This window comes from Lissotriton vulgaris, chromosome 8, assembly GCF_964263255.1.
Source record: "Lissotriton vulgaris chromosome 8, aLisVul1.2, whole genome shotgun sequence".
NCBI classification, from domain to species: Eukaryota; Metazoa; Chordata; class Amphibia; order Caudata; family Salamandridae; genus Lissotriton; species Lissotriton vulgaris.
The window spans coordinates 548,625,351-548,641,399 of NC_141696.1; the positions used below are offsets into that span (position 1 = coordinate 548,625,351).

Genomic DNA, 16,049 nt, shown 5'->3' on the forward strand with positions numbered 1-16,049 from the left:
ACTACTATAGTGCCATGTTTACTACTATAGTGTCAAGTGTACTACTATATTGTCATGTTTACTACTATATTGTTACGTTTCGCAATAAAGATTCATTTATTTCTGACACATTGCTAGGGAACTAGCCGAGGCACAAGTTGCACACAACACATGGCAATACACAATGCATTTTTCCTGAGGCTGGGTGCAATCTGTCATACTATTGACCAATGTATACTTTTGTCATTGTAAATGTTTTTGTACTTGTATAGCGCACAGCTACCCGCAGTGGGTTTCCCGGCACTTGTGCGAATACCGCAAGGGAACCCTTCCTGGCTTTCCCTGTGAAGTGTCCACTCCTGGGCACCCCCATGGTGCAGACCAGGCATCCCTCGCGTTGTGGGGGCCGTTGTGGAGACTAAGCAAGCTATTGCCCAGAGTTGCAGCGTGGGACCCATGATCAGAATAGGCACTGAGGCGAGAATATCCGGTCAGGGGAATTAATGAGCCCGAGACCCACCGGGGCAGGAATCGAACCCTGGTCCCTGGCCAGAGCTCTGCATCGAGGTCTGCCTGCTCTAACCATTGAGCCACACTTCATCTCATTGATGCAACTTGCCCTGTGTGTGTGGTTCAGTGTATTGATTGGAGAAATGCAGGTAAACACTCCCAGGGGTCACCTTTCTTGCTCTTATTGTACTTATTTTCTTGGCTTATATGCTTGTGTTGCTAGTGTATGTTGACATTGCATAAATGTGTGACTTGTTGCATTGTTGGGGCCCTATGACGCATAGAGTTCACTTTCTCTGTTTGCGCCACTACGCACCTTACAAAAGTGTGCGCTGTGCGTTAACAGAGAAAGTGTGCCCTATTAAGTTTAATGCACTGCCACCAGAGCAGCCACCAACTTGTGCTGGCCTGGGGCAGTGCATTCATGGGTAAAATGGGACGGCTGCTGTAAAAGTATTCCATGTTTCACTGTGCATGCAGAACACTCGCCTGCAGTTTTAAAGGGGATTAGAGATCTCCTTGCAGGCAGGTGCAGTGAATGACCCCCACCCACAATACCCCTGCAACACCCCCATGGCACAAAGTTGGCCAAGCCAGGCTATTGAGGTAGCATGAATTACCCCATTGCCATGACAACATGATGAGCCACGCAGTGATTTTTTATGGCCTCATAGAAGTGGTTGAGAGACTTGTGACATCTGAGACCCAATGTAGTGAGCCACCAGCAACATCAACTTGTAGTACATAGGCCCATATTTTTCTCCATTTCTATCCTAGGATATTTTATGAATGCATTACCCACTCAGGGATTGATACGCTGGCTGGTTCAGCCAACCTACTGTGTATCTGGCATCGGGGGACACATTGACTGTCTAGATGAGTAATGGATCTGCATAGGCATATATTTATTTATTTATAAAGTTTTATATATATATATATATATATGACTAATACTGATATGTTTAAACCCAGAGTTACCGTAGAATGATAACCAACAACCTCCATATCACGTCATGGGACATACACATTTTCTGTATGGGCGTGGTTTTGGAAGAATATGTGTGGCACATGGACAGTGGCAATTCACATTAGTGTTTGCATTAAATCTTTGCCTATATTTTGGTGATCACAAGGCTAGCTTAGGTAGCCAAAATAAGTTTGATTTTTTATTCCAAGCAGGCATATGTTTGCGATTGGCATGCATCACAATATTTAGCTATGTTGAGGAGTTGTTTGAACTTTTTATGGGCCGATTACTGTCATGTGTGATGTGAGTGTTTTTATGTTGACAATGACTATGAAGTAAGATAACTTATGGAATGGTAGTGTTCATAAATTACTAAAAACATTTTAGGACACAGTTTCATGAAGTCCATATATTTGTATCCATTGATGTGACTCATGCATCTGCAACCAAATGCTGTACTATTTGGTCTCTCTGCCGTGTCTCAGCAATTGTATGTACATTGTAGAGTTGGTGCTCATCCTCCTCATCAATCAATCAATCAATCAATCATCAATCAATCATGGGTTTGGTAAGCGTGACTACTCACCCGTAAAGGGTCTCAAGGCACTGGGGGGAGGCAGGGTGCAGGTTCCAGTCCATCAAGGAGGGAGTCTGTTGAAGAGCCAGGTTTTGAGGTTTCTCATGAAGATGGGTAGTGATGTTGACTGCCTGAGGTGGAGCGGTAGAGCGTTCCATGCACTGGCCGCAAGAAAGGAGAAGGAGCGGCATCCTGATCTGGTCTTTCTGACACGGGGAACCACTGCATAGGAAAGATGGGCTGATCGTAGGGTTCTTTGGGGTGCGTGGAAGTTGATTTGGCTGTTGAGGTAAGCTTGTCCGGTGTTGTGGAGGGCTTTGTGTGCGAGGCTGAGGATCTTGAAGGTGATTCGTGCCTCAATGGGGAGCCAGTAGAGTGTGCGCAGGTGTTGGAAGATGTGGCAGTAATGTGGTAAGTTGAGGACCAGTCTTGCAGCGGCGTTCTGGATGTTTTGTAGCTTGCGGTGAGGTTTTTGTTTATGCCGGCGTAGAGTGCGTTGCCGTAGTGGAGTCTGCTGGTGTTGAGGGCGTGGGTGACGGGTTTTCTGTGTTTGAATGGGATCCATTTGAAGGTCTTATGTAGGAGGCGTAGGATGTGGAAGCAGGAGGATGTGACGGAGTTGATCTGGCGGTCCATTTTGAGCTCGGAGTCTAGGATGATTCCAAGGTTGCATGTGTGGTCCGTGGGGGCGGGTGGTTTGCCGAGGATGGTGGGCCACCAGGTGTCATTCCAGGCATCGGGGTGTGGGCCCATGATGAGTACTTCTGTTTTGTCAGTGTTGAGTCGAAGCAGCTGCTTTTCATCCGTTAGGCGACAGCTTCCATGCCTTCTTGGAAGTTGTGTTTGGAAGTGTTTGCTTCGTTGGACAGGGAGAAGATGAATTGGTCCGTAGGTTCTGACGATGGGGGCGAGGGGAGCCATGTAGATGTTGAAGAGCGTTGGGCTGAGGGTGGGCCCCTGGGGGACTCTGAAGGTGGTTGGTGTAGGGTCTGAGAGGAAAGGGGGGAGTCTGACCCGTTGTGTTCGGCCGTAGAGGAAGGAGTAGATCCATTCAAGGGCCTTGTCCCAGATACCTGTGTTGTGGAGTCTGCGTTTTAGGGTGCGGTGGGATACTGTGTCGAAGGCCGCTGAGAGGTTGAGGAGGATGAGGGCTACTGTCTCTCCTTTGTCCAGTAGGGAGCAGATGTCGTCTGTTGCGGCAAGAAGGGTGGTTTCTGTGTAGTAGTTTTTCCTGAAGCCAGATTGTGATGGGTCTAGGATGTTGTGTTCTTCGATGAAGGTGGCAAGTTGGCTGTTGATGGCTTTCTCGATGACTTTTTCTGGGAACGGGAGCAGGGAGATGGGCTGTAGTTTTTTAGATAGGTGGGGTCCCCTTAGGGCTTCTTCAGGAGGGGGTTGATGACAGCATGTTTCCAGTCATTGGGGAAGGAGGCGTTCGCCAGTGAGCTGTTGACAGTATGGCAACTCTGTTGAAGATGTGGTGAGGGCAGGGGTCCGTGGGGGTCTCAGAGTGGATTGACTTTATCGTCTTCAGTGTGTCTTCGGGGGTGAGGGTTGTCCAGTTGTCAATCATTGGCTTCAAGGCGTCAGGGTGGTTGCTGGGGGTTCCGTGTGTTGGTTCTCTTCGTCGAAGTTGTCATAGACGTTCTTGATTTTGCAGTGGAAGAAGGTGTTGAGTTTGTTGTAGAGGTCTTGTGATGTTTTGTGAGGGGGTAATGTCAGTCGACTCGCTGGCGGGTTGGGAAAACTCCTTGATGATGTTAAAGAGTTATTTGCTGTTGTGGGTGTGTGGAGATTCTGTCTTCAATTGCAGCTTTCCATGTGTTTCTGATAAGCTGGTGGTGGGCGGTGGTGGCAGCTTTGAAGTTGTTGTGGGCTTCTGTGGATTTGGAGTTCCTCCAGGTCTTCTAGAGGCGGCGGCAGGTGCGCCTGAACTCTCGGAGTTTGGGGATAAACCATCTGGCCTTCTTGGTGTGTGCATTGTGTTCTTATTGAGGGGGTCTATGGTGTTGACAATGTTGGTGATCCATCTGTGTAGAGTTTGTGCGGTGGTGTTGGGGGAGTCGTCTTCCGCGGTGGACGGGGTGGAGTTGCTGACTAAGGAGGTGAGCTGGTGGTCAGTGATTTTGGTCCAGTTTCTACTTGGGAGCCGATGCTCGTGTCCGTGGATGGGGTGTGTTCTGAAGGTGAAGTGGATGCATCAATGGTCTGTCCACGGAAGTTCGGTGGTGTGGCTGAAAGGGATGGAATTTCCTTTTGTGAAGAGGGGGTCAAGGGTGTGTCCCACTGAGTGAGTGGGTTCGGTCACGATCTGGCAAAGTCCAATGTTGTGGAGGTTGTCTAGGAGGGATGCGGTTTTGGGGTCTAGTTGGTTGTCGAGGTGGAAGTTGAGGTCTCCCAGCAGGGTGTAGTTGGTGGATGCGATGGCATGCGGGCAGATGATGTCCATGATGGAGTCTGTGAAAGGTCCTCGGGGTCCAGGGGGTCGGTAGATGAGGGTTCCCGGGAGGTGGTGGTAGAGCTGGCCTGTATCTTGAAGTGTAGGTGATCCATCAGGTCTGTGGGCTCGACGGGGAGTGTGCTCAGGCGTAGGGTGGTTTGTGGATGATGGCGATTCCTCCTCCCAGGTGGGTGGGGCGGTTTTTCCTTGAGATCTTGTATCCTAGGGGAATGGTGATGGCAATGTCCGGTCCTGAGGTGGTGTCAATCCAGGTTTCGGTGAGGAATGCTACGACCGGGGGGGTGCTGTCGAGGAGGTCCCAGACCTCGGTGGCGTGTTTGTGGACTGATCTGATGTTGAGAAGGATGCATTGCAGGGTCTTCAGTTTGGTTGTGTTTTTGTGGTCGGGTTGTGCTGGGTCTGTGTTCCTGGTGGTGCTGTAGGTGTGCCCGCAGCGGTGACAGCTGAAGGGTCTGTGGGTTACGGCTGGTGATGCTAGCTTGCAGTTGTTGTTGCGGCCTCGGTATAGAGTGCTGCTGGGTTTTAAAGTTGGCGGGCGGAAGTCCAGGGTTCCTCATGCTGGTCGCAGTCGGGTTGCGGACGAAAGCAGACAGGCTTGCCTTTGGCACACCAGCTGTACGCAAGCGGCGCGCGCGATGCACGCGTCCAGTGCACGGCTGCGCAGCGTGCTGCATTAAGTAGGGGAGGGGAAGGGAAAGAGCAGCAGGGAGGTGGGGAAGGTGGGGAACGGTGAGCGGGTTGTGGGCTTGGCCTGCAAAGCGCTGGGAGGACCAGGAGAGAGCAAAAGAAAATTACGAGCGTCAGCAGAAAGAACTAAGCCAAACACAACAAAAATACTCTAATGGCAAGACAGGCATAACTAACACCATGCAGGAAAGAAAAAAAACAGGGCAGGCACGGAGAGCGATCTTGAACCCTGCTCTTCTGGCTCAGAGGTAGTGACGGCCAGGCAGTACTACGTGGAGCGGGAGCGGTTCCCAGGTCTGAAGGTCAGGGCACCTGCTCGATCAGCCATGCAGCGGGCTGCATTGAGTAGGGGAGGGAAAGAGCAGCAGGGAGGCGGGGAAAGGCAAGCGGGTGGTTGCGGGGCCTGCAAAGAATGGGGGAAAACCAGGAGAGAACAAAAGAAAACTATGAGGGGCAGCAGGAAGAACTAAGCTAAATACAACAAAAATACCCTAATGGCAAAACAGGAAATACTTATACCTTGCAGTAAAGAAAAAAAACAGGGCAGGCATGGAGAGCAGGTCGAGAGCGATCTCGAACCCTGCTCTTCTGGCTCAGAGGCGGTGACGGCCAGGTGGAGCTGCGTGGAGGGGGAGCGGTTCCCAGGCCAGAAGGTCAGGACACCTCATCATCCTCCTGGCTTGCATGGTCCTCATATCCCTCATCCCAGGGGACATTGGTCCGCACACATATGTTGCACAAAATGTAGCACACAATTATGATCTTAAATACCTTGGGCGGGAGTAGAGCATGTTATGTTATGTTATGTTATGTTATGTTATGTTATGTTATGTTATGTTATAACGTATTTATAAAGCGCACAGCTACTCAAAATAGAGTGTCCCGACGCTAGCAGAACACAGCGATTTAATGGAAAAGGAAAAGGCCGGCTCATTAGGGGAGAGAAAGTTACTGCTGAAACAGCCACGCTTTAAGTTGTTTCCTAAAAAGCCAGATGTCACATAATTCCCTCATTGTGGTAGGAAGTTTGTTCCACAGGTGAGCAACCTGAACTTGAAAAGACCGACCACCTCTGCGGGAGCGTGCAAATTTAGGCACACTCATCATATGTAGATGGGATGATCTTAGAACTCTGCAGGGCGAGTAGAAACTAACTCTTCTCCTGATGTAATGAGCACCGGAGCCCTGCAGAGCTTTGAAAGCCAGTGTCAGGGCCTTAATCTGAATTCTACGGCTGATGGAAAGCCAATGTAGGCTCTTGAGGTGGGGGGAAATGTGGGCTTGAGGGCCCAGCATAAGAATGGCTCTAGCTGCAGCATTCTCTCCCCCGACATGTTGAGATAGCAAAAGTGTGGCATAAGGACTCCAAAGGTCTGCTCCACTATGGACCTGGTCCTGTAAAATGCATGGTTGTAGCTCCGCTGGGCCACCGCCTGGGGCTGTGCATATGAGGTCATTGCCCATGGCTGCAGACCATATCCTTGATCAGCGGAAAAGAAAGGAGGGGAACAATTAGTCAACAGTCATGATTGTTGTTGGGTCCACATCCAAATGCATTATGTATATGTGCTGAGTAACACATATTAACCAGTATGGGACATGCACTAACATTGCTTGGCATACACAAAATTTCATTTTTGGTATGACTGACACTGTACTAGACATACAAGGTTACTGGCCTGTGTGATAAACCTACTATTTTTAATACTTGTGAGTGCCAATGCCATGAGCGTGGTGAATCTTCACTGGTATGGAGAGTCTGTTAGCCATTGAGGTGAAACTTCTCTCACACTTTTCTACTGTGTTGGGACAACAATTGGCATTTCTGACCTACAACCTGTCTGATTTTTCACAATTTAGCCGGTGCAGATGATGTTGCACCTTCATCCACACATATTTGGATGTGACAGTAGGAGTCACTTTTGTTCATTAGCTACTGCCATGGAGAGATTAGTGAGTGATTGTCAATGTGGGACATGATAGTCTATACACGGCAGTGCACTGTGTTCACTATGTTGACAGAACACAAGGGGAGTGATTTGTTGGAGTCTTGCGTTGTACAGTGCAACTAGTAAACTATCAACACTACATTGCCTCACTTATTGAGGGCAGTGTAGGACATATTTTTCAAAATGATATAGAGTCCTGGGTTAGCAACTTGCACTGACAGACAATGGGCAGCATTGCACTAAGCAGGGACATTAGCAAAATAGTGAATGTGTGGCTGCCTGTACTATGTGATGTCTGTTATGGTTCTAGTTGTTAAATTTGGCAGTCAGTTCTCATTGGTTGCTAGGCGCGCGGACAGCTGGCAGTGTCTAGCGTGTATATAACTGACGTCATGGTGAGATTCCTGACTACACACCGTGACTCTGTGCAGTCACCGCTCATCACACAAGCTCTTTCACTTGATGAATAAATATTCTTAAAAGTCATTTCTTTCTTCTGGAATTCCTTCAACTTCATTTCACAACATATGGCGACGAGGGTGGGACACGATTAAATTGATGAGCTTGTGGATGGGTCGTATTTCGGAAGCGTGTTCATTTCTTCGAGGCAAGTGACGAGATTCATTCTTTTCTTGAGTGAAGATTTCATTCTAATTTATTCTTCGTTAATTTTTTTGGGGCATGCTGTGAAGTGGAAAAAAGTTCTTCCCGCATGAAGCAGTTTCTGACAAAAGTACATCGTGTGGCAACATTCGCACTCATCTAGCTGTTTCAAGATAATTTTCAGGCAAGTTCAGAGCGCTTGCTCGTTTCAACAGAACCTTCATCTGTTTTATTGTGCTTTTTCTTTGATTTTCTGTGTTCGCAGCGTGTGAGGCAAAGCAGGTGAAGGCATCGAAGCTCCAGTCACAGTTGACTATTACGTCAGTGCAACTGTCACTGGTCAACTGCCTCAGCTGTGCGGTAACCAGTTAGGTTGCTCAAACATCATTACGTCTATTACGTAGGTAATGTGACGCCATTTTGGGGGCTGAATTCTCATTGTAAGGCACAGCCTCGCCGTTACGCTCACAGGATATTTAAGGTACTGTCAGAAAAATTGCATTTATTTGTAGTTCAAGGCGAAATATAGTGAAATCAATATTCCGTTTCACTTGCTGACATGAAAGTTAAAAGTTCATCCGTGTAGGGAAAATTTATATGGGGCGCTGCCAGTGAGAGAAAACGCTTGTGTCAATTAGTTATTTACCAGAAGAATTGTAGGTTATTTCATTCATTTGTAAAATCGGAAGTTGTTGTTGTTTCTGGAACTAAAATACGAGAAATATGTTATAAAGCTGTTAAATGTGTTTCAGCATATGATCACATGCAATTGCAGGTTAAGTCAATCGATTTTCCATTTAACAATCATTGTTAGTCTCTACATTGTTAGCATTTAGGTCTGTCAGCAGCAGGTTTAGTGATCTATGGTCACTATTTCAGCGCTTAGCAGAACAGAAGGTAAACTATTATATTTTGTTTAGCTTATAAGTTAATATGGTCATATCACCTCATTTTGAGTAAATCACGCTTATTATATAAAGTACACTGTTAACTACTAATTGCACATCTATTCCTGTTAATTCAAAGTGTGTTCTCTTCTACTGTAAATACCTGTTCCAGTATTCCATTAAGTTTAAAAAATCAGTCACAATTGATATCAGAATTAAAAAAGAGGCAGGGGAAGTAAGTCAAGTCATGTCCAGCGAAAGTATGTTCAATGCTCCAGCGCACTTTCTCGAAGTTCCAGGTAAACCAGTTACTTATTGGAAGATATGGTACAAGGCTTTCGAAAATTATTTGGTTGCGATTAATGGTAAAAAATTTGATGCTGAACGTAAAAAAGCTATTCTTTATGGACTCTCAGGAATTGCGGGACAGGAAATTTTTGAAAGCCTACCAGAGTATGAACCCGTTCTGGGACAGTTCATTCCCCTTGATGAATTTCAGGAGGCAGTGAAAAGATTGGAAAAACAATTTGACGAAGAAGAGAACGTTATGGTGGGCAGACATCGTTTTGCTTTAAGAAAACAATTAGAATCAGAAAATGTAGAGGAGTATATTGGGAGTTTAAGGGTGTTAGCCACTAAGTGTGATTTTGGTGACATGGCAGATATGTACATTCGCGACCAATTTGTGTTCCATTGTTTTGAGCGTAAAATTCAGGAGCGATTACTGGCCTGTAAAAAACCTACATTGTCTGAAGTAGTAGATATTTCTAAAGGCATCGAAAGGTCACTTGAAGGCAGGAAAGAACTAGCAAAAGTAAATGAAGAATCTTGTTCTAGTGTGTCTTACGTAAACGACAGAAGGCGAAGAGAATATATTAACGAAAAGTCCTGCAGTTCTACTAACTATAATTCAAATTCCTCCCCCATCGTATGTTTCAGATGTGGTTCCCTTAACCATAAAGCTGATTCCATAAGTTGTCCTGCAAGTAAGAAAAGATGTACTAGCTGCCTTAACACCTTGGCTGCTAAGGCAATTCCCATCCTGTGCTGGAAATTGCTGTTCTTCTCTATTCATGACGAGCTCAGCTCGTCATAAGCACAGCTCCAGTGTGCCTCATGACGAGCTGAGCTCGTCATGAGCAGGGAAGGGGTTAAGGTAGGACATTTCGCAAGTGTTTGTGGAAAATTTGACCAAAAGTACAATGGAAGAACAAACATTAATCTAGTAGATGATTTTGATGAGAATATGTACTCCAACATTGTTATATAGCCTATTCCACGTGTTATACGAGGGTTAATTTCTCTATATTTTCTCCCATCAGTTACTAGTTACAATATATATATATCTACGTGTAGGTAAGTCTATTAAGGATCCTATCTGATATAGTGCAAAACATGTTTCATGCAGTAAATAGCAAGACATACCCACATGTTGGGCAGAGAATAGTACAGCAATTCAGAAGAACGTACAAGTGGTTGAAAACATGAATGGTGTTAAATCATTAATTTTGTCCATTAGACTAACATATTAATTTCAAACATAGATGGTTCTATACGGGGCTAAGAAAGAATATTTGTGGATATGGAAACCGGTCTACAGGTCAAAGGATGCTTCCGTTTGAAATCATCTTGCACGCAGACCTAGAAGTTTATGTTCATAAGGAAGGCTACGCTGTAGACAAGATCTTCTCATGCGAGGTTGCTGCACCAAAGATGCTCGTATGCCCAGAGACCCCTCCATATATCCTCCAGAAACTAAGAACATTTTAGTAGAACACAGAGCTCCTCTTGGACATTATTTCACTGGTTGTGACTTCTATGTCACTACTCAAAGACAGATACGCTAAACAATTGTCTATGGTTATAATGTAAGGAAAGGATAGGCCAGTCAGTCTTCCACTTGTAGATTTAATTAGATCTTCTCAACCTAAACCAGGCAGTTTAGTATAACATAATTTTAGGGTTCATACCTTTAGGAACCTCCTTACCATGCTAGCTGAAGTACCTGGGGGACTTTATATTAACACGTTCTTATTGCCATGTAATGTTTAGTCTTTCTTAGGTGCTTATAGGAGTTTAACGGACTTACCATGTTTGCCATAAACTCATTTCAACTGTTTCATTTAAGAGTAGGAATTTGTTTAATTTTTTCCCCATAAAAAGGGAGATGTTATGGTTCTAGTTGTTAAATTTGGCAGTCAGTTCTTATTGGTTGCTAGGCGCGCGGACAGCTGGCAGTGTCTAGCGTGTATATAACTGACGTCATGGTGAGATTCCTGACTACACACCGTGACTCTGTGCAGTCACCGCTCATCACACAAGCTCTTTCACTTGATGTATAAATATTCTTAAAAGTCATTTCTTTCTTCTGGAATTCCTTCAACTTCATTTCACAACAATGTCCTTTGAGCATGAGGGTCTACCTTGCTGCACAGTCTGGAGCCTAGGAGTACTGCTAGAGTAGGTCTGTGTGGCACAAAATGGACCTCACATAGGATGGCAAGTGTGTAGATGATGACCAATGTAAATTTTCAGGGTAAACATGAAGTGGAGAGGACCAATTATTGTAACATATCTCAGTTTCACAGGTATTGGATACATGACAAGTCTCACGACCATGAGTTACCTGTGGACACAAAGACAACATAAATGGAGGCCCTTCCTTCAACGGGATGTTGCAATATAATAGTGTTGCAATGCTTAGAATCTTTTCAAACATTTGGGACAAACAGCTGGCCTATTCCCTACATGTTGATTGAATATGTGTACTTCCGCTTGTGGTGCAGGTTTGTAGCAGTAGGAGGCACCATTTGCACATGACTGCAGTCCATTGCCCCCAACACATGTAGAAATCCAGCAATGGCTTAGAAGCCCTGCTTGTTTTGACGTTGTTTCTGCTGTGTGTTGGAAAATATGAGGTACTGGTGTGTGAGGCTTATGATGGCATTGGGGAAGAAGGGGAAAATGAGGCAAAGGATGACTGAGAAATTCCTGCGACTCTGGCTGTGGTATTTGGAATGAGCCAGACGCCAATATGTGGAATAATAACATCAGCTTGGCCTGTAGAGGGATGTTGGTGCACTTCTGGGTTGTTGTATGTAGTCTTGGTGCAATCTGGTGCTGGAGATGGACAATGGACTCCTTCCTGAACCTGTAGTAGGTGATGATCTCCTCTTCTGAGAGGTCAATGAGGATATTCCTCTGGCAGTATATCTGCTCCCTTCTCCTGCGCTGCTTTCGTGGTAATGGTGGTGATGGTGGTGGTGGGGGTCATCATCTTCCTGCTCTGAGCTGCAGTATGAGTAGCTCCATGTCATGGTTGGGCTTGTGAAAGTGCTCTGGGTATGTTCTGCTTATGTACCAATCCCAATGCATCATTTGTACCAATCCCAAAGCATTATTTTTATGCCTGGGTTGCAGATGCATGGGGATCTAGACACATTTTGGACTCTGCACTTCATTTACCAATGATGCGTCTCTTCCCCAAAATCTTGTGAATATGTGTATGTCTGTTCTGGGTTACATCTTATGGGGGACACCTACCTTGCATATGATTATTGTAACCTGACCCAGTCAGTTGCAGCACAGGAAAAAAATGACGCAGGACAGAGTAAAGTGACTTATTATGCCTAATAAGTCACTTTGCAAATATGGAGCATGGAGTGCATCGCCCCCTGCGTCAAAAAAAGTGATGCGGCGCAAGCTCCTTGTCAATGTGCCCCATTATTTTATAATTACTTCAAAAACACAGGGTATTTGTTTACATTTCATTAAATAGGTAGGTAAGAATGGTTTAAAGTTCATATATTATTTGTGTTTTGAAAGAGTGACTTGCATCTTTAAAAGGGCCGCTTAGTCTAGGAAAGTCTACTCCCTATACACCTTTTGTTTGTCTGCAGAAACTGAAACCTAGGATGCACCAGTTGCACGTGTGCAGTCCATTGCCACTAACACATGTGGGAATCCAGCAATGACATAGAAGCCCTGCTTGTTTTCACGTTGTTTCTGCTGTGTTTTGGGAACATGAGGTATTGGTGTGTGAGGCTAATGATGGCATTGAGGATGGAGGAGAAGAATGAGGAAAAGGATGACTGAGAAATGATTGCCACTCTGGCTGTGGTGGTTTGGAATGAGCCAGACACCAACATATGGAGTACTGACATCAGCTTGGCCATGCATCTAAACCTGATGCATCCATGGTATTCTATTTATCATTTCCACCCCATTCCATAAAGCATTTTCCGCATTCAAGTTTAACTTGGAAAATTGAAGTGGTGAATTCACGAGACTGTAAGGTCTTCCCTACAGATCAACATATTTCTAAATATGTGTGAACAATGAGTTTATAAAAGTAAAAAAATAAATATTTGTGAAATTTCAATATATTCTAATCCTGCACCAGGGATGTCCAACGTATTTCATGGTGGCCCAAGTCCAAGCCAGATTTCCAGGATAACCCCAGACTTAATTTTCTCTTTTTTTGGTGCATTGTATGTAAATATATGCTATGTGAATGCACTAGAATTCTCCATAAGTCTGGCCCAGCACACCTTGCTTTGGACACCCGCAGTCCAATTGTGAAATGTTACACCATGTTGAAGATACCCTGCTCCTTAGTTAAAATACACCAGTTCGTTTTCCTTGTGAACACCTGCGATTTTTAAATAAGATAACATGTCAATATTTCCTTATTGCTTTGGTGTAATTCTACAAATGAGAAAGGTATATATTTGCTTTTAAATATCCTTTATGCTATGAACACAAAGAAATGGATGGATGTTATTCAAGATCAAAACTCACTGACCAGAGGATGTATTTCTTTGCAAGAATAAATGGCTTCAAAAACAAAGTTAGGTAGAAACAAGTAAACAAAACTGAAAATAGTGACATGATAGGTAACTTAATCAGCTGAAAGGAATTGTTATTAGGTTGCTGCAAGAACCACATTTTTGGGAGTGACACCAGGTAGATTTCCCTGGCCCAAAAAGGAAATCAAGACCATTACAGAACAGGTATTTCACACCTCCATCCAAGAACTACTTATAGGAGCGTAGGTGTGCTTAGAATCGGACAGACCCGACAAAGAATCTCCTGCTCTTAATAGGTAAAATAATAGGGCCTAACCTGAACCCAAAGAATCAGTGCACATAGAAACTTTGCTATTTAACACCGTCGCCACGGGGCTAATTCCCCAACGGCGCTGGGGGAGGGGGTCGCGCACAGCACCACAGTGCTTGTGACGAGCTCGGCTTGTCATGCTGCACGTTGGCGCTGAGCTCATCATGACCACGCCCACTTTAATAGAACACTCAGCACAGCGGGGGAATTAGCCCCGCGTGTGAGCGCCACGCGTGTCATGACGAGCTCAGCTCATCATGAGCACAGCGCCACCGTGCCTCATGACGAGCTGAGCACGGAAGGAGGTACATTTTTTTGTATTCATTACGTCATGCTCTTCTGCAAATCAATGTGAATAAGAATTAGCATCATAACTAAGCATGGGCGAATTTTGCGAATCTGGCGTTCGCAAATTTGCGTGTTTGCGAACTCGCAATCCGCAAAATCCGCGAATTCTCGCGAATTTGCGCATTTTTTTTTTGTGTTCGCAAGGGTTTCTGCCAGTTCGCGAGGGTTTTGTACCAGTTCGCAATTGCGAACTTACTTGTCGGCTCGCAACGGTCGCGACTATGTTGTTTCTACGTCTGGTTCATCATCACAGGTTTACAGCACCCTCTGTTTCACCACTGCCACCCTGTTTCACCCATGCCACCCTCTGGTACATCAATGCCACCCTCTGGTTCATCACTGTAGATTATGGGGGGGGAAAGCAAGCACACCTGCCCTGCTTCAACTGACATGAATTAATTTGGGGTTGATTTATTAATGTGTCACTGTTTTAAAATTCCAGTCTGGCACCTGCTTCCTTATCTGTAATTTGCTTTCTGTTGCAGTGCAATTTTTTTTCCAGGACCTTTGTGGCCTACTTGTAGCTATTCTATGAGCCTGCTGTGAGGGTCAGAGCAGGGTCATAGAATTGTTGCAACTAGCAACTGAACTCTGGAGGGGCCCCAGTCAGGAAGCACTACAGGGAATGGTTACTAATGAGGAGTTTGAACTTTTGCACCTGCTGAGTGCTTTCAGTTTTGCAAAACTCGTTTTTCTACAGAACAGCAACTGTAATGCCCCAAACAAACATAGGCAACTGAACTCTGGAGGGGCCCCTCAGGAAGTACTACAGGGAATGGTTACTAATGATGAGTGAACTTTTGCACCTGCTGAGTGCTTTCAGTTTTGCAAAATCGTTTTTCTGCAGAACAGCAACTGTAATGCCCCAAACAAACTTACTTGTGAAAGTTGATTTCTAATCCAAAAGTGATCCAAAGAAAGTCAAAATGTCTCAAATCCAGAAAAGTGCAGGCAAATGTCAACCTGAGGAGTTATTCTGATAAAAATCATCATTTTCAGAAGGTCTATGCTGCTTGCAAGTGGATTTCTTGTGCAGAATTGCAAATTTTGTAATTTCGCGAGTGCGAGATTGTTGCTGCCCGCCGCACCTACATGTTCGCAATTGCGAACTCTCGCGATGCGTCACCAAACTCCCGCGGGATCCCGCAGCAAGATCCAAAATGGCGCAGCACTCGCAAAATATCGAGAAAAACAACTCGGCAAACGCTGAATGACGGTAAGTGAACGCCGCACGCCGCAATATTGTTTCACCAAGAAAAAAAATCCGCTGCGTGCGAATTTGCGGATTTTCGGTTAATTCGCGAGAGTTCGCGGATTGCGAATTTACAGAAAATACGCGAGCGGAACGGATTTTCCGCCCATGCTTAATCATAACAATGAATCCCCTAGCAATTACAATTATTCTAGTGAATAAGAGATCCACCCTAAATATAGTTCATCACACATCACAAACCAATTAGTCCAAGACTCCCCAATGGCCTTGCAGCTTTATGTTAGTATTTGGTAGTTTGTTGCTGTCATATAATATCCCAGCATACCTGTGGATCAGAAGGCCTTCAATTCACTGTCCAAACTGACAGGAGGCCTACCAGTAACTGGTTGCTCTCTCTCCTCTCTCTCCACATCGTAAATTAGTGTGAGTTTATATACTTTTTCTTCCTTAGCGTTGCTGTGGAACGGGGGTGGGGGAGCATACTGATTCAGCATGCCGAGTTCCCAACACCAACCTGAGAATAAGAATGCTTCCATTGGACACGTCTCAGAAATATAAGTTCTTGTTACCTCACAACTGACCATGGAAGGTACAGTGGTTACAGGGCCGGTCTGCAGAGCTCATAGCCGCAGCCACTGCAATATTCAGACAGTAAATGAACCATTTTCCTGAAGCTGAAGCAAGTAGAACAGAAGGTGGGATAATTTTGTGCACACACAGAACATTTCATTAACTATGTGAAAACAAATA

At 45.2% G+C, this 16,049-nt stretch overlaps 1 protein-coding gene across 1 annotated transcript; it reads left to right on the top strand.

The window, feature by feature from the left end:
- Positions 1-8,867: 8,867 nt before the first annotated feature.
- On the top strand, positions 8,868-9,594 carry LOC147697697 (uncharacterized). Its single transcript, XM_086933330.1, has 2 exons — positions 8,868-9,433; positions 9,549-9,594. Exons 1-2 carry the CDS (start codon positions 8,868-8,870, stop codon positions 9,592-9,594), a joined length of 612 nt encoding a protein of 203 aa, XP_086789456.1.
- The last annotated feature ends 6,455 nt before the right edge of the window (positions 9,595-16,049 follow it).

Bases quoted from the DNA above. Each gene is read 5' to 3' on its own strand.
- LOC147697697 (XM_086933330.1), top strand. From the start codon at position 8,868: ATGTCCAGCGAAAGTATGTTCAATGCTCCAGCGCACTTTCTCGAAGTT. The intron at 9,434-9,548 runs AGTAAATGAAGA...TCCTCCCCCATC, and splicing joins GGCAGGAAAGAACTAGCAAA to GTATGTTTCAGATGTGGTTC.